Source organism: Lepisosteus platostomus, chromosome 3 (genome assembly GCF_059453375.1).
Source record: "Lepisosteus platostomus isolate fLepPlt1 chromosome 3, fLepPlt1.hap1, whole genome shotgun sequence".
NCBI lineage: Eukaryota > Metazoa > Chordata > Actinopteri > Semionotiformes > Lepisosteidae > Lepisosteus > Lepisosteus platostomus.
Genome location: NC_142613.1, coordinates 2,403,250 through 2,422,152, shown reverse-complemented (window position 1 = coordinate 2,422,152; position 18,903 = coordinate 2,403,250). Strand labels below are relative to the sequence as shown.

Genomic DNA, 18,903 nt, shown 5'->3' with positions numbered 1-18,903 from the left:
CAAGCTGGGGTTTGTGAAAAGACAAATTCCTAATGCGAGAAATTGTATATGGCCAATAAAGTGATCTGATCTTAAGAAAAAACTTCTCAAACAGCAATGCAGTTTACTTGCTTACACTCACTTCCCTAACACGAAAAGGTGGACAACCAACAGCTCCAGTTCCGATCACAAACAACCTCTGACCTTTAGATGATGATAACCTGCAGCAGCTACAATATTGTACAGTACCTACCTTCGCAGATAATAGTACCATCCAAGCTGCTGGGACTTTGGACCTCTTTCTGTAACTGACTTCTTGTAACTGCAGTCATTTCTGAGAAAAAGACTTCAGCAGCAGGGGGAGTGACTCCTAGGTCAGGATATAAGTGTGAGAAAGTGCAGAGTCGGTCTAATCCACATCCTCAATTTACAGGTGTCTCCACGTTCTCTGTCTTTGGGTGAGTACCAAAATGTCATTTGGAAATTATTCAGTACATACTGTAACTTAATGAGCAAATAGATTTTTAAGTAAAAAATATTTTAAATTAAAGTTTTTACTCAGGGATTAAAAAAATATTGATGTAGTGGCTATTGTTCTATCTCTTCTTTAAATATTTAAAAACTGCTAGCACATAATACAGTCTCTGAACTTTGTTGCTAATATCCAGAAATAATAAAAGATTAACAAATGAGTACAAATGAGCTAGGCATTGATGATAGGATCAGAATTTATAACTGGTGATTATTTTCAAAACATATAGAAACACAATAATACAACTGTGATGTGCAATTATAAAACTTGACCCTTTTTGTAAATTTGCAACTTCATGCTGCTGTAGTAGTTATAGTTTGGAAAGCAGAATGGATCTTGAGGGCAGAAACAGACACATATAAATTAAATAATGATAACTGGGGAAAAGACATGTTCTCTTTTACCAGATAAAATACTTGTATCTTAATCACTGAAAACACTTTATTAATATAAAATTCACAGGTAGGTGTTTTTAATGTAAAGCTGAAGTGTGTGTTTCTGGGATTCAAGCAGGCTGTACCTGCATGAGATCTGTGGAGTCGCTCTCCGATAGTGATGTTTCTGGACAAGGTTACCTGACTGGTGCTGCAGTCTTGGGAACTGGACCAGTCTGAGGGCTGAAATAGTTTAGATAATGTGACACTGTGGGCTTTCCGGACTGCCTTCTCACAGGCTGGAAGGCTGATACCTCGAGAGCAGGTAGAGAGATGGTGTGTAGACATGCAGAGATATAAAGTTTGTTCCGTAGCTTTACAGCCAATGGCATAGTTCTAGGACGAACACAGGGGAATCACGTGAGAATGTAATACAGGGTTTCTAATTAGGAGCCCCAGTGGTCCCGATAGACATTCTCATGCGTGTTAGGGAGAGAGAACAGTTTAAAGGGCTGCCTTGGTGGTGTTAGGGGCCCTCTAGTGGTGAACAGGAGAAGATCCCTTCCACTGTGTCACACTACTGTAGGTGCACATTTTCACACTTGGTTCAAAAAACTTCTCATAAAATTCCTCCACAAAGCAGCTTTCTATAAGTGAAGCACTGACCTTGCTGGTGTCCAATAGCGAGAGCAGTGTAAGTGTCCGAGGGCTGGTCTAGTGGGGATGGCGTGAGCAGGACGTCTTCACGGGAGTCTTGGATCTGCTGTCAGGGCCGAGTACAGTAGCTCATCCTTCATGTCTCACCCCCAGGACCTGTACAGAACAAGCAGGTTGGCCGATGGAACTCAGGTGCTGTGACTAGATGTCTCAGTCTAGATTTCTTGTCTTTCTGTTTTTGATGTGCAAGGATATTGTCAGTACGGGTGAAAAGAAAGGTCTTTATCTGAAGGTCTTTATTGTCTTTGTTCTTAATCATAGCCAGATTGAGTTTCTTGCTCCATAGTGTATGGCTGGATAAAGCTTAATCAAATAGTGATTTTGTGGAAATAGGATCACTTGTTAAAATACCCTGAACATGATCAGCTACACCACACATCTGTGAACATTATGACTGAACAACAGTAATAAGAATCACTATGTTCTCTTGGTACCAGAGCCAATAACACTTGCACACAAGTTCCATTAAGACTAAATCTGAGCTGTTCAAAATGTTTAAAGAATGTATTTGCTTTTTTCTGATGAATCTTGTGCCCAAATGCCACATTGCAGCACTTTATAGTACTCGATTAAATTTCAATTTCTTGAAATAAAAAACACTTTAGCGGAGTCATACCTGCTGAATAAAAGGGCTGTGATAAGAGTTATAACACTGCTTCTCCAGAGTAACATTTTTGGAAACCTGTTCAGTGAGAGGCACAGCACGTACTGAACAACCACAAAATTTAAGTTTACAAAGATCGAAAGCTCAGGAGGGGGCTCCGCCTGTTTCCATTTCCTCTGAAAGCTGACAGCTCTAGTAGACAACGTTTCAACAAGGGGGTGTTCTTGAAGGAAAGCCAGCACCAGCGCCCAGCACCAGAATCCATCTTTGAGAAACAGAGGGCTGAACTGTCCTGATGTCTCTGAGAGGAAATTGTGAGGTCTGTGGACAGAGGTCATTGCTGAGGGTCCTGCACACTGTGGTAGCAACTTGCTTCCAGCAAGAAAACAGCTCAGGATTTATCTTGGACAGGTCCCGCTTATAATACCGAGTGGTCCCCCTAGTGGCAATATCAGGTATGACACTCACCATTGCTTGCATAGAAAGTTAAAATTTTCAACTAATAAACTAACATCCGTTATTCCTTATTGGAAAAAGAATGTACAAAGCACTGGATGTGTTTCCCCATCACTTACTTAATTTCTTTACAAAAGTGTAAACAGAAAATTTAATTAACATTAAATGACAACACTAGGTGTCGTATGCATTCAAGTAAAAACTGTGCTCTGCTTGTTAATGTCAAATGAATGGCAAAAACATGAGTTAAGAACTCTAAAATTTAAAACCTGTGAGAATCACACCTGAATAGTCATAGGTTTTAACAAATATAGGACATTTTGCCAAGATCTCCTGAAGGAAACCAAAATTCCTGTAGGTGAGATATTTTAATCCCAGATTTGAACTGACCAAGCAGAACTGTGGCAGACCAGACTATCTCTCTGGCTAATAAATAGAGCAAAAAAGAGACCAGAATTCAAAATACAGAACCAGAGGAGCCGGAAGACAAGGAGTGAAGACCAGAGGAGCCAAGATGCCCAGAAGGAGAAGCAGGAGCAGGAGTTCCACTGGACCAGGGAAGCACAGTCTGATTGCTCCACCTCAGCTGCTGCTCCAGAACAGGCTGGTGTTGGGTGTGAAGGCTCACTATCCATCCTGACTTTTCTCTGGGTTCAGTCTTTGAAAATTTGCCCAAAGCCACAGACGAGGCTCCACTTGTCACAGTCTGGAGGAAAAAGTTTCACTGCAACTGGGCTGTGAGGAAACGTCACATGGCTGGACTCTTTTATACTGAGTCTCACAAGGAGAAAAAGCATCAACGCTCTCTCAGTGGCTCGATCGTCTCCAGTGGTTGGAGTCTCTTTCTCTCTCTCCCTCTTTCAGCAGCAGAGCTCAGCTGCACAGCACGTCCAGCCCTTCACGGCTGCCTCACATCCCTGAAAGGAGGCAAATGTGTAAACACAGTGGAACCTGGCTGTCAGGTGTCATGACCATGAAGACTACCTGCCGGCTCCACTCAGGTGGAGGCCCAGTTGACCGCCTGTCACAGAGCTGCTCTGATTCCACCACTGATTATTCATGTTCCAGGTGAAGGTGTCGCTATAGACCTGACTGGCCCTACACCCCAGCTGGCTGAAGGACACAACTGTATTTTAACTCTATCTGGAAGCGATTCTTGTATGACACACAGCCTTTTCAACAGTGACACCATAGCTGGCAACAGTTTAAAAGAAGAGGGGAAAAAAACTGATTTAGTTGAACCAGGTAGTTATGAGATATTTTACCTGATTTTCAGGGGGTGATCAAAGTATTGCATATATGAACATGGAAGTTTTAACTGGGTATTGACTGATAAGCACAGTTGAAACAGCAGACAAACAATATTATAGACAGCAGTAATGTCATGACAATAGAAACAAATAGGTCTAAAAACATGCAACAGCTCACCATCTCTTATAAAATAAGGCAACGGTTGGGTTTCACTTTGTAAAAGAGCTGCTTGGGTGCTGTATAGGGGAAAGAAAGTGCGTCTCCACTGGGTAACTCCTGTAATATTTCAAAGCAGTACTTCAGGGTGGTGGTAACCAGGTGGATACAAACCAGGATTCTCTATACATATAGTTTTCAACAACTTAGTGCCCATGCCGTTTTTTTAAGATTGAAGAATTTTTATAGCTTAATAGTGACAGAAATCCAAGTAGTAGATTAGTGAAGGTTCCCAGAGCCAAGCTTCATCGACCAGGAATTTAATCTATCTGGATACCCAGATTCACAGCTACATCCATTAATGTAAAACCTAAATTATATATGTAAAGATACAAACATATATAACTGTTGACTTTAAACCTTCTTTCTACAGTATCCAGTCCACCACCAGCCATGTCATCTATAAGAATTGCTCCCATTGAGATGGCAGCTCTGGGCAGACCCTTCCAGCTGGGGATGCTGTATGACTGCCGCAGGGACGCACTGATCCCAGGTAAACCCACAGCACAGCAGACACAACTACACACTGTTCCAGCTGGGCTGCTGTATGACTGACACACTGATCCCAGATACACCCACAGCACAGCAGACACAACTACACACTGTTCCAGCTGGGCTGCTGTATGACTGACACACTGATCCCAGATACACCCACAGCACAGCAGACACAACTACACACTGTTCCAGCTGGGCTGCTGTATGACTGACACACTGATCCCAGATACACCCACAGCACAGCAGACACAACTACACACTGTTCCAGCTGGGCTGCTGTATGACTGACACACTGATCCCAGATACATCCACAGCACAGCGGACACAACTACACACTGTTCCAGCTGGACTGCTGTATGACTGACACACTGATCCCAGGTAAACATTCCAGATGAAATCTATTAATTTAGTGCCAATATACAATATAGGATTACAGAATACAATTTCAATCTTATTTGAATTTCATTGACATGTCCTAAACTCTCCTCACAGGTCTTTTTAAGCTTCTCAGTTCATGATACAGTTAATTCTATCACTGAAGCTGTTGAATCATAATAATAATAATGTTTCTTTATTAGCCCTATACAATTTCTTGCATTAGGAATTCGTCTTTTCGCATACCCCAGCTTTTCTCCAAGGAGACACAAACACACAGACAGGGAGAAAAGCCTGGGGTCAGAGCGCAGGGTCTGCCATTGTACGGCGCCCCTGGAGCAGTTGGGGTTAAGGGCCTTGCTCAGGGGCCCAACGAAGTAGGATTCCTCTGCCGGCCATGGGATTTGAACCGGCAACCTTCCAGTCACAGACGCAGATCCTGAGCCACAGAGCCACTGCTCCGCCCACAAGATTAATGAACTTCTTTATCACATCAGTGTCTCTCTATATGAAGCTTAGTACTGAACAAACCTCTTTGGCATTGTCCAGTGTGTCAGGAGCATTAGGTAATCAACCCTGTTTCTATTGCAGCCATCACGCTGTGGGACCATAAGGAGCTACAGAAGAAAACCAGTGTGCGCTCCCAGAATAAAACTGAGCTCAGGGTCTCTGCCTCAGACTCCATTGATGACAAAGCTTCGGCCCTGCAGGTGGACGCCTCACTGAAGGCCAGTCTGCTGGGGGGTCTTGTAGAAGTGGGAGGAGCCGCCAAGTACTTCAATGACAAGAAGAAATCCCACAGCCAGGCCAGAGTCACTCTGCAGTACCACACCACTGTCAGGTACGAGCAGCTGACCATGAGTCACCTGGGCCGAGGGCAGGTGACCCATCCCAGTGTGTTTGAGGACGACACGGCCACCCATTTGGTCATAGCTGTGCTGTACGGGGCTCAGGCCTACTTTGTGTTTGACAGAGAGGTGTCTGAAGGAGAGAACAAGCAGGAGATCGAGGGAAAACTGAAACTCACGATTGAAAAGCTGAAAGGAATCTCAATTAGTGACAAAGGCTCTCTGGAAATGACAGAACAGGAAAAGGCCGCTGGAGAAAAGTTCAGCTGCACATTTCATGGGGATGTTCAGCTGGCGACAAACCCGTCCACTTTTAAAGAGGCCATTGAGGTCTACAGAGCCCTCCCGACTCTGCTCGGAGAAGGAGGAGAACACGCTGTGCCCATCAGGGTCTGGCTGTACCCGCTGGTCAAGCTGGACTTCAGGGCTGCTAAGCTGGTCAGACACATAAGCAACCGTTTTGTCACACAGGCACAGACTGCAGTGGAGAACCTGGATGTGAATGAAATGAGATGTAACGACTTGCAGAAACACACAGTTTCCCAAACCTTTCCTGACGTCAAAGGAAAAATAGAAAATCTGAAACAACTGGTCCTTCAGTACAAACGGAATTTCATGGATAGATTAGCCTGTGTCCTGCCAGCTGTAAGGGGAGGTGAGAAAGATGAAGAAGAGTTCAAAGAGCTGATGAAACATCATGAAGACTCGCCTTTCAAATTAGACAGGCTTCAACTGTGGCTGCAGAATAAAGAAAGAGAAATGAAGGCAGTCAATGGATATCTTACTAAACTGAAAGACAGTGGTATAAATGTGCTGTCCACACAGGAGGAACTGGACCAGGTGCTGTCTGATCCAGACACTGAGAATGTGGTTTGTTTCAGCTTCACCTCACTCAGCCAGCCTGAGCCGTATCTGTCAGAGCTGACCAGCTACCTCAGACACCCAGAGAGCAGGAACACTGACACTGACACACAACAGGCCAGTACAGGATGGGTAAAGAGAGAGTCTGTTCAGAAGATGCAGGTTTTCCTTGAGTTAGTGAATATTAACAAGGCCCAGAAGGAAACTAAATTCTTTGCTGATTCTAAACAAGATGACCAGTGTCCAGGAGCGTGTATCTTCCTGTATGAGGGTAGGGATTATCAAGGTGTGTATTTTGAGACCCCATCAAAGCCTGGCACCCCTGAGGTTCACACAGTGACACACAACAGTTTGATAGTACAGATGTCCCCCGCCAGCTCTGCTACACTGGAGCACAGGGTGGGATATAAACCCAAGAAGCAGGTAGAGTGGGAATCTGTCACTGTCACAGACACCCAGGACACTGTCACTGTGTCAGGGCTGCAGCCTCACACCGAGTATGAGCTCAGATCCACAGCAGTGGGCCAGCTGGGATACATAGTGAGCAGTGACATCATCAGAGTGAAGACTCTGCCAACAAGCCCCCCTGGAAAACCTTCAGCTCCCCAGGTGTCTCCAACTTCCTTCACAATAAAATGGGAAAATCCTTCCGCTGTTGGAGAGGGGGTCAGCATACTGGGATATATCATTGAATACAGAGAGAAAGGAGTACAAGGCAGTAAGGAAACATCTGATCAGTGGCTGGAGAAGAAAACAAACAAAGAACAGAATTCATTTTCTATTGAAGGCTTGACAAAGAAAACATCCTACAGAATCAGAGTCCGGTGTGACTGTGGGTATCTTGGGACCAGCGCACCGAGTGATGAAGTGGTGATCACAACAGCAGATACCACACCTGTGAAGCGAATTACAGGCGACCCCGAGAAGTGCACTTTAATGAACAAGGGCAAACCTTCGATTTACAGGCTTAATCTGTCTAAAGATAAACGCAGTACCTGTCCCAAACTCAGCTTTGGAAAACCAACAGTGAACAGTAAAAACAGAACGATCATGCTCCTGGGAGCGACGGGCTCAGGGAAGACCACCCTCATCAACGGGATGATCAACTACATCCTGGGAGTGGAGTGGGAAGATGAGAGCAGGTTCAAACTGATACATGAAGAGACCAACAGGACACAGGCTGAGAGTCAGACCTCTGAGATCACAGGCTATCAGATCCACCACAGTGAAGGGTTCAGGGTTCCCTACTCTCTCACTATTGTGGACACTCCAGGGTTTGGGGACACCAGAGGGATCGGACAGGACAAAACCATCACCCAGAAGATCAGAGACTTCTTTTCTGATAAGAATGGTATCGGTTGTCTTGACGCAGTGTGTTTTGTGGTCCAGTCTGCTTTAGCACGTCTCACACACACACAGAAGTACATCTTTGACTCAATTCTCTCGATATTTGGAAAAGACGTTGCAGACAATATTGTAGTTCTGGTCACCTTTGCTGATGGGCAGGCTCCACCTGTTTTAGAGGCCATCAAAGCTGCTGATGTCTCTTGTGCCAAACTGAAAAATGGCAACCCCTGCCATTTCAAATTCAACAACTCAGTCATGTTTGCTACCAATGAGGGATCAACAGGAAGTTCACATCAGAGTAAGTTTGACCAAATGTTTTGGCAGATGGGTTCAGAAAGCATGGATGCATTCTTTAGATTTTTGGACACCATGCAAACCCGAAGTCTGCAGCTGACAAAGGAGGTCCTAGAGGAGCGCAATCGACTGGAGGTGACAGTGGAGGGGCTGCAGCCCAAGATCAAAGTCGGACTGACGACACTCAATGAATTGGAACAGACACAAGAAGCAGTGGAACGTCACAAACACTGTATAGAGAAAAACAAGAACTTTGAGTATGAAGTAGAGGTCACAGAGGCAGTAAAGGAAGATATCTCTGAGACTGGAAACTACATCACCAACTGCCAAGTGTGTCATATCACCTGTCACTATCCCTGTCAAATTCCTAATGATGATGATAAGAAAGGCTGTTGGGCAATAGATAAAAAAGGAAACTGCAGGATTTGTAAAAACAAATGTGTCTGGAATGTACATTTTAATCAGAAGTACAGATGGGAATACATAACGAGAAAAGAGAAAAGAACATATGAGGATCTGAAAAGGCAGTTTGAGGTAGCAAAGGGGAAAAAGATGAATGCAGAGGAAGTTGTCAAACAGCTTCAGAAGAAATACAAAGAGGTACAGAAAGAGGTCTTACAATTAATTGAAAAATTGAGTCGCACTCTGAAGCGTCTGAAAGAGATCGCTCTGCGGCCCGACCCTCTCAGGACCCCAGATTACATTGACCTGATGATACTGGCTGAGGAGCACGAAGCCAAGCCTGGATACCTGGATCGCATCAGAGAACTACAGCAAGTCAGAGAAGGAGCTGTGATAGTGCAGAAGGTGGCCAGAGGAGAGAGTCTGCTTCCACAGGAAGAGAAGACTTGGAAAGAGTGGGTAAAGGACAGTGCCTCAGATTTCTTTAACTATCTGTTTGGTAAAAAAAAAAATAGAATGTAAATAAACAACAGCTGAAAAGTATGGAAAATGTCATATCTAGCATTTCACCATTTCACACCTTAATCATGTTTTTTTCTGCTTTGTTTTAAAACTTAAAAGATGTCTTTTTTGTTACAAAAATCTTAAACTAATAGTAAACTAATATAAACTTAAATTATGAATTATAAACTAATAGTAAATATTTTCCATGTCTGACATTCTTTTCCTGTTCTGATTTAAGTTTTTTTCATAAGCCAACTTTGATGCTACCTATGTCGACTTTAAACTATTAATGTATGGTAAGCTTTAATGAAAAATTACACCACCTTATTTGCCAAATAAATACACCTTCAAGGAATCTGGCGTTTTGGAAACTTTTATTCCTCATCCAAAAAGGGGAAAGAGTTGAGGGCTGAGTAAATAGTCTTCAGAAAGAGAACTTCAGAAAGAATACAAAAAAATAAAACTGATAAAACTGAAACAGTCAAGCTAATCCAGGGTTCAAGAAAACAGAGTAACCACAACTCAGAGGGGGAGCTGTAATTGTGCAACAAGTGGCCAGAGGAGAGATTCTACTTTCAGAAGAAGAGAAAACGTGTGAAAAGGAAATATTAAACCACTGAAGGTCAATATCTCTCACTTCCTAGAATGCTGCAGGCCAGTATGAAAACGTTACCTATCTAATACTAACACTTACAGGTATGTCTCATACATTATAAAGGCTTGATTAATTTAATAGAGGGTGTCAGGAAAATAACTGGAACTAATTTAAATCATTAAAAAATAAATGAGTGGTATACCTAATTTGAGGAATGTGAGATCTGGCACAGCTCTTGGTAAAGGAATAAGAAACCAAAGGCAAACAGGAACACTAATAAAGTTGGAGAGATATTTTGTTGGAAATTACCTCAAAACAATAAAGTTTCAAGTGGAGAGCTGTGTTAGCACACAAGCTGCAAAGCAACAAGTCAGGTCAATTTCAACATATTTCTGAGCTTTGCCGATACCTGGATAAATCGGCTGTGGTGCTTTACCACACTGCTTTTACTGACTACTTTTATCGCCTGCCTTGGATAAAAGTAGAGATTGAACAAATATAAACAATTCTGCATGGATTTTTAAGAAGACAGGACCTGGAATGGTCTTCTCAACCTTCCAACATAAGGTGAAATAAATTATAGAACATAACGATAAAATATACCCTGAGGGGTTCCACCTGCAAGCACACAATGACAGCCAGAGGCTCTGGAGATGCTCAGCTGGAACAGGGCTGACAAGGTGCTGGGGTCTTCTCACCTGATGTCATGCCCAAGTGATAGTAACAAGTGACTGAAGACCAGAGGGCAGGGGTATTGCTGGAAGGATCCCAGCTCTGCACGTGAAGTGTGGTAGAGGGAGGCTGTCTGGCATCTGCTGTGACTTTACTGCAGGGACAGAGGAGGGATCTGAAAGGGGTCAGAGCACGCCAGGCTGGGGTCTGGGTGTGCAGGCTGTGGGATTGGTGTTTACTATGGGGCGTGAATGTGGTGGTGTAAGGAACCACTCACCAAACTAGGAACCAGCAGCTGATTGACGTGAACCCCATCTCTGTACTAGAAGAGGAGCAGGAGCTGCCTGTCTGACAGCACAGTGCTGAGTGTTTATTAGAAAGGCAATAGGGAGTTAAGTGTGAGGGGGCCTACAAGTGTGCGACAGTGTGTGAGAACAGAGAAACCAAAGTGTGTACCGTGAAAAGGTACAGTATGGAGTGTGGGAGATTCACTAGGAATCGCAGGGGTGACTAATCACACGATTCCCTCACGACTTTTCATCCCGGTTCCACATCTCGTATCGCGCCGCGAAACTACCACAAGGTCGCCTCATTTTGGTAGCCAATCACCGTGAAGCACCCCGGAATAAGAGGAGGAGCAGCACACAAAGTACACAAACACGAAACGCCGAACAGACATCTGTGCTGGCTGCAGAGTTCGACGAGCCTCTCCTCCATTTGCCCAGTCCAACACACTCGCTTTCCCTCTTTCCTTGCAGCCGCGCTGTACTTCCACTTGCGCGCTCATTGGCTGTGACTGTCGCAGACACAAGAGCCCACCCCTGCGACTGGCGACTGGCTACGAGAAAATCAAACCTGTCTGAGTTTGTCGCAGCCAGTCGCAGAGAGTTGTAGGGGCTATTAAGAGCAATATGACTGAGTCTCTGGGGATGTCACACTACACAACTGACAGTAATGGGCGCGCAATGCGACTCTCTACAACTCTTACGATCTTGTAAAGGAAGGCCACGACTGGAAATCCTAGGAACAGTCGTGTAGTGTAACGCCAGCATAAGACACTACCTGACTGCAAACTTTGGTTTCAAAGAACACCAATAGTACCCCACACAGGTCTGTCAGTATAAGCACGAACACCTTTATTTGCTAGTAGAGTGGGTGTCTTTTACTGCCCCCCAGTCTGGTCTAACCTCATGAGCAGTGCACTCACAGCTCTCTAGGTAGACTAGGAGTCTGCTGGAGAGTGTCACTGCCCTGCGATGGGCTGGCGTCCTGTCCAGGCTGTGGTCCAGTCGAGAGCCCTGTGTCTGCGGGGCTGGGCTCCACTAAAGACTGAGCTGTTGCTGAAAGCGGATGTAAGGTAAGAAAAGCTCCCTCTTGGAACAACTGTCAACTCTTCTGTCAGAAATGTCCATTTTTCCAATAGGGATTCCTCTCAAGTAGAAAGGAAACACCTGCACTGAACTTAGACCTGTTTCATACCAAGTCTTTACAAATTACCAGAGAGACAGGCTGACAACACTGCAGATCCATCAACCGAACCACATGGACACATGTTAGTCTTGCTTGTAGAAATAATCTCTGTGTTTTTAAATAAGCTTCATACGAAGAGACACTGAAATAGGGACATGAGCACCTCAATTAGACCAAAGCACAGCATGTGACTGACCGGTCAAATCCTGACTTCCCCCGGCTAAGCGCCATAAAACACACTGGAGAAACAGGGTTATCGCTGTCCAGTTTACACCTTTTAAACTCTGAAGATGATCTCCTCCCCGTGGCCGTCTGGAGCCCTGCAGGAGCCTTTCCTGCCTTTATTAACAGGGTCCCCCTGTACTGTCTGTCACACACCCCTAAACTCGTACAAGCTGTTTCTAGAAGTTTACCTCAAAGCAAGATTATTGACCCAAATGGCTAACTTGTCCTTTGTATAGTTAAAACAACCTTCGAACAAAACGGTAGACATGTTACAATGAGTATTTAACACATGACAGGTGACTATATCCACAATTTATGTCAAATATTAGAAGTTATTTTGACTAACCTGTGACGCCCGACCTCAGCACAACAACCGGCCTGAGACGTTACACAGCTCACGCGCAAACGGGAATCTCGAGCAACGGGAGGCGGAGCCACCGCTAAAACGGCAAACCTGCGGGCCAATCACCGTCGCTTCTCTCCAGTGTAGGCGGGGCCCCAGGTACCCGCCGAGACAGGTGATTGGCTGCGTGCTGGTGCCAATCACTCACAGGCAGTTTTGAAAACCCTCGAGCTTGCGGCGAGGCGCGTCTGCCGCCACTCGCGGGGCGCTGCGTTCCCGCTCATTTCCACCCGTAATGACGTAATAACAGGGGTGACCTGTCCCTTCTCTCTCGCCTCAGGGCAGTTTGAAGAGGTTGGCCTCCCCGCGGACGGCACAGACGGCGAGTTGGTGCTGCGCTTGGGCGGTTTGTGCCGATGCGTAGTGACCGCTGTGCTGCTCTGGTTCCCGGGATATAGCGCCTTGTTTTTTCGCGGGGGGAGAAGTCACTCCGCCCCCCCGACACACAACGGCGCAGGAGAACCGAACCGGTAATCAGGAGAGCGTGTCCGGCGGCCTTGACCGCAGGTAACCCCGCCAGGACACTGGGGTAACACCCCTACTCTTTTCGAGAAACGCCCTGGGATTTTTAATGACCACAGAGTCAGGACCTCAGTTTTACGTCTCATCAGAAGGAGGGCAGCTTTTTACATTGTAGTGTCCCCGTCACTATACTGGGGCATGAGGACCCACACAGACCGCAGGGTGAGCGCCCCCTGCTGGCCCCACTAACACCTCTTCCAGCAGCAGCCTGAGTTTCCCAGGAGTCTCCCATCCAGGTAGCCGGGAGCTGCGGGCTGGTAGAGCTACTTGCACCATATGAGCGCTGATTAAACGGCGAAACTGCCGCCTGTTTCTTGCAACACGACACGATTAGCAGCCTCCCGAAAGAAGTAGACCGGCGCCCTCTAGTGGCTACATATACTGCTACCAGTACCGCCCTGGACTGAAAACCACCAGCGCAAAGGAAAAGAGCCGATGAACTCAGTTCAGCCCCTATTTTTTTTAGAGCCGGCTTACCACTCTGCCCTTCCCTGTAATATCAGGACTACAGCCACTGGACTATAGAGAGATCTCTCTTTAGATCACCGGGCTGTGTCCCTGTTGAGTGACGCAGGAGTCCCGGGTTCGAGCCCCCGACGGTGTGGGGCCGACCTGATGCGGCAAGGGCGCCCGCCTGAACCCCTGTTGCGTTACACTATCTTACTTTTAAAACATACACCAACGTGTAGCGACACGCATGTGGTGTGTCGCCACATGCGTGTCGCTAAGGAAAAACAATTGACACCTGAAGAAGGCTCCACGGCCGAAACGTTGTGTTCTCTTTCTTCATTTCTTCAGCATGGAATAAACCTATTACTTGTTCCTTTGCAAGGAAAAACCATGCTTGGTGTGTTCAACCCTGCGAGGTGCAGTAACAGGTCTCCAGGCTCCAGGGCTGACGTGCCTGGAGGAACTCGGGGTCAGGGTGAGGCGAGGGGGCACCTCAGCGCGGGGGCAGGAGAGCGGACCACTGGCAGTCCACGCACAGCTCTATTGAATGCGTGCAGAAGGGTCCGCCTTCACGAGTTTAATGTTCAGCTGCAGACAGCGTGATTGCGCAACGATGCTGCCACCGTGTGGCCGTCGCTGGAACTTCCAGCACATGTCACTCAACAGCAACTTGAATTCCTGTCGGCTGTGAAATCAAGGACACATACAAATCTCACCCGGGATCACTCTTATCAGTATACCAGACTGTTCTCCCCTCACACACACACCCAATCATCCCCCCTTCAAACACACACACTGCCCCCGCCACCCCCCTCCACCAACACGGATACCAACACACAGCTGAAAGTTCCTAAAACAATTCCTGAACCTTTATTTCTATCAAGAGGAAAAGAAACCAAAAAGGCAACTTTGAAATGAAAAGATTGAACACAAACCCACGAGAACTGTGTGTCTGTAATAATAACAATACCAATAATAATAATATAATAATAACCATCATTATCAGAACCCAGAGCTGGAAATAATCAAATCAAGGAGCAGGGGACAGTGAGAAAGTCTGGGCTTTGGAGGAGGGAGTTAGGAGGAGAGTGAGGAGGACAGGGACAGAGAGAAAGAGAAATATACCTGTCGGGGAATAAGTAGCACCAAGAAACCAAGCCTGTCGACCTTTTCCAACCACCCGTGTCGCCTACAGTCCCTTCTCCTTCTTCTCCGTCCAGAACACACACACCAGAAGCAGATACAATAGAAACAGAAACATGGCATGTGGGGTCTCGCTTCCAAATGTGTGTCCATGAAACAAAAAGAGCAGATTCTGAGTGCGCGAGGAGCCAGCTGCGATGAGCGGCGGGTTTCTGCTGCCTGTTCACAAAAAAACCCCTCCAGACCCCTTTCATCACGGGAGACAGGAGGGCGAAGTTCAGACTCCCCTCCCCACAGCACACGGAGAGAGGGGGTGCACTGGATTAAGACGGAGAGACGCACTCCCTCTCGCGGGGGCCAGGGGACAGAGGGAGAGAGACGGACCAGGGCAGCGGAGCTACTGCCCTCCAGCCGGTCAGGCAAGAAATCCGTTCGGAAAAGGGTGAGAGAGCCGGGCAAGACGAAGAGGTGAGAGGAGAGCGAGAGAGGTGGGAAGATGGGGAAAGGAAACTAACGGGGAAAAACGGAGGAGGGGGAGAGTCCGAGCGTCTGCGGTTTGTCTCCACGTGTTTCCGTCTGAATCCGAAGGGATCTGGACCCTGCCGGGCTGCTCCTCCGCCGGTCTGCAAGGCCCTTGAGAGTCAGATGGAGGGAGGAGAGCGCTGGAGAGGCGAGGGGCCGGAAGGAGAGAGGGAGGCCGGCTGTGTCCTTGGTCTGCCAGTCCGTCCGCAACCCCCACCCCCCCCTCGGCCCCGGAGTGACGCGCCCGTCTTCAGGCCCGTCTGCTGCCTGCTGGAGTCTCCAGTACAGTCCCAACAGGGCAGCCTCTTCCACTCCATCACAAGACCTGAGAGAGAGAGGGAGAGGGAGGTCAGCACAGACGCTGGGCACAGAAGCAGCGCACAGAGCAAGCTGACAGATACTGCCCACTACCGGTTAAGAGCACACGAGGGGCACGAGTGGGAGACTCGGTCAAAAACATTAACCGCGACGGAGCTGAAGCCTACGAGTGTGCAGATTCATCGGGGTGGTCACGCAGTGTGGTCCCGTACCTCCGTGGTCTCTGTGTTTGTGGAGGGGGGCTGCTGCTGGCTCACAGGCCGGGTTTTCTTGGACTCCGAGGCATCCTGGGACAGTGACAGCTCCCCCCCCAGACCCCCTCCTCCCCTCTCGCTCTTCCTCTTCCTCCGCGAGTCCCGGGTTCGGCCCCCCCGGCCCATGCTGCGCTGCTCCTGCAGCTCGATCTGAGGTCGAACGAGACGGACAAGGGAAGAGAGAAACGGGCATCCATGTGAGCACAAGAGGTTGCCTGGAGATCCTCCCTAGAAAACCTTCTTCTAAAAAGATCACTATTCTCCCTGAGTGATCCGTTATCCGTCTCCCTCCCGTGTATAAGACAGGCCTATATCTTAACCTGAACCCCCTTTGTGTCTCTCCATCTCCACAACCCCCCCAGCTCAGTACCAGCTGTCCCCATCCTTCTGCTCACCCCCAACCCTCTCCACCTCACCCCCAACCTCCTCAACCCTCTCCACCTCACCCCCAACCTCCTCAACCCCCTCCAGCTCGCCCCCAACCCCCTCCACCTCCTCCACCTTGCCCCCAACCCCCTCCACCCCCTCCAGCTCACCCCCAACCCCCTCCACCTCCTCCACCTCACCCCCAACCTCCTCAACCCCCTCCACCTCACCCCCAACCTCCTCAACCCCCTCCACCTCACCCCCAACCTCCTCAACCTTCTCCACCTCACCCCCAACCTCCTCAACCCCCTCCACCTCCTCAACCCCCTCCACCTCACCCCCAACCCCCTCAACCCTCTCCACCTCACCCCCAACCTCCTCAACCCTCTCCACCTCACCCCCAACCCTCTCCACCTCACCCCCAACCCTCTCAACCCCCTCCAGCTCACCCCCAACCCCCTCCACCTCACCCCCAACCCCCTCCACCCCCTCCAGCTCACCCCCAACCCCCTCCACCTCCTCCACCTCACCCCCAACCTCCTCAACCCCCTCCACCTCACCCCCAACCTCCTCAACCCCCTCCACCTCACCCCCAACCTCCTCAACCTTCTCCACCTCACCCCCAACCTCCTCAACCCCCTCCACCTCCTCAACCCCCTCCACCTCACCCCCAACCCCCTCAACCCTCTCCACCTCACCCCCAACCTCCTCAACCCTCTCCACCTCACCCCCAACCTCCTCAACCCTCTCCACCTCACCCCCAACCCTCTCCACCTCACCCCCAACCCTCTCAACCCCCTCCAGCTCACCCCCAACCCCCTCCACCTCCTCCACCTCGCCCCCAACCCCCTCAACCCCCTCCAGCTCACCCCCAACCTCCTCAACCCTCTCCACCTCACCCCCAACCCCCTCCACCTCACCCCCAACCTCCTCACCCCCAACCCTCTCCACCTCACCCCCAACCTCCTCAACCCCCTCCACCTCACCCCCAACCTCCTCAACCCCCTCCACCTCACCCCCAACCCTCTCAACCTCCTCCACCTCACCCCCAACCTCCTCCACCTCACCCCCAACCTCCTCCACCTCACCCCCAACCCCCTTCTCCCTTCCTCTCCATCTCCCCCCTCCTTCCCTCCCTCACCTGAATGAGCTGCTCCAGCTGCTGCAGGGGCGGCCGGCCGGCTGCCAGCAGGACCCGGCGAATGATGGCCCCCTGGTCCAGCGTGACCTCCAGCAGGTCCCCCTCCAGCTGCAGCTCCTCGAGCTCGGCCCGGGCCGCCGGCGACAGCCCGATCACGGGACCCTTCAGCTGGGGCAGCAGAGCCCGCAGCCCCTCCACGCCTGGCAGAGACAGAGAGGGGATAATCCACACGCCGACACTCAGCCGCTGCCACCCCACCGGCTGAGCGGACCAACCCAGCACGGCCAGAGAGACCGGCGAGGGTTACTGGTGACCGAGGGCCTGTGCTCACGAGCGCCGAGCAGGGGGACAACGGAGGCAGCAAAAACCTGCCCGCGCGAGCGATGCGGAAGGCAGCCGGCGCACGAGTCGAAACAAGAAGCGACACGCAGCCCTTCAATTCTGAATCCGCTCCCCGAGGCCAGCGGGCCGACCCGTGCGAGCGTGCGGGAGACTGACCTGACGCCGTGGAGACGGGGGGCGCTGTCCTGCTGTGTCCATTCTCGCAGCCAGCCTGCAACACGGACGAACACAGGGTCACACACCGAGGGGCACCACTTCCCCTGCACAAGACCCCCCCCCCCCCCGGGTACACGCATTCTCACTCCTTCACGCACGGCCGCACCCACCTTGGCCTCGCTCCCTTCCTGGCCCTTGCACGGGGGCGCCCCGTCCTTCTTCCCAGACTTGGAGGGGCTGCTGTCCTCCGTGAGGTCGATGACCCCCTCGGTGTCCGACAGCACGATCACCGAATCCTCCTCCTCCTCCTCCTTCCCCGGCCCCCCGCCCTCCACGGGCGCTCCGGGGGGCTCCAGCCGCCACCTCAGCGCCTGCAGCTTCTCCAGCGCCCCCCGCAGCTCGGGGCTGGCCAGCGCCTGCCGGGCGCGGCCCTGCCAGTTCATGGCGCGCTCCGTCAGGCACTGCAGGGCCTCCCCTTCGGGCAGCCGCACGGGCAGGCGCTGCAGCGCCACCAGGAGGGCGAGGATGGTCTCCAGCCGCGGCCGCCGGCTCCTCTGGCACAGCGGGCACAGGAATTTGGAGTCCCAGTCCCACCAGCAGGTGGCGCCGTCGGGGCCGTGCTGGGGGTCAGCGCTGGCGCCGCCGCCGTTGGCGTTGGCGTGAGGGGGGCCGCCCGGCGGCAGCAGGCTGGGGAAGGGGACGCAGCCCCCGTGAAACCAGTCCTTGCAGAGGTCGCAGCGCGCCAGGGGCGGCCGGGGGGGCGTGCCGCACACGCAGACTCCCGGGCCGGGACCGGGACTGGGGGGCGGGGGGCTGTCGCCGCGGCCCGGCTCCGCCCGCTCCGCCGCGCCGGGGGGGCCGCCGTTGGCCTCCGCGGCTCCCGGCTTGGCCAGGTTGGCCTCCTGCAGCCGGCGCATGGCCTCCTTCTCCCGCTTCTCGCCCTCTTTGAACGCCGCCACCTGGCCGGGAGACAGGGAGCGGGAGGGGCTGAGAGGGAAGCCGAGCCCCCGAATCGGCCCACGGGCGGGGTGACCATACGGCCCCGCATCCCCCCCGACACCTATCAACA

At 50.4% G+C, this 18,903-nt stretch overlaps 2 protein-coding genes across 4 annotated transcripts in view; one reads left to right on the top strand and one right to left on the bottom strand.

Annotated features, from left to right (window-relative positions):
- Positions 1-18,903, bottom strand: part of kdm5c (lysine demethylase 5C) — a 162,582-nt gene that overhangs the window by 122,672 nt on the left and 21,007 nt on the right. For 2 of the 3 annotated variants that reach the window (XM_088623799.1, XM_088623801.1), the window contains exons 25-29: positions 18,005-18,793; positions 17,835-17,889; positions 17,337-17,536; positions 15,788-15,979; positions 14,440-15,582 (exon numbers count right to left, since the gene is read on the bottom strand). In XM_088623799.1, coding sequence (XP_088479925.1) covers positions 15,574-15,582; positions 15,788-15,979; positions 17,337-17,536; positions 17,835-17,889; positions 18,005-18,793 — 1,245 coding nt within the window. In that variant the 3' untranslated portion in view covers positions 14,440-15,573. Of the gene's footprint in view, positions 1-14,439; positions 15,583-15,787; positions 15,980-17,336; positions 17,537-17,834; positions 17,890-18,004; positions 18,794-18,903 lie in introns of those variants that run through there. The other variant, XM_088623800.1, reaches the window with a different exon arrangement.
- Positions 4,503-9,309, top strand: LOC148674050 (uncharacterized). Its single transcript, XM_088623819.1, has 2 exons — positions 4,503-4,622; positions 5,591-9,309. Exons 1-2 carry the CDS (start codon positions 4,523-4,525, stop codon positions 9,271-9,273), a joined length of 3,783 nt encoding a protein of 1,260 aa, XP_088479945.1. The 5' UTR covers positions 4,503-4,522; the 3' UTR covers positions 9,274-9,309.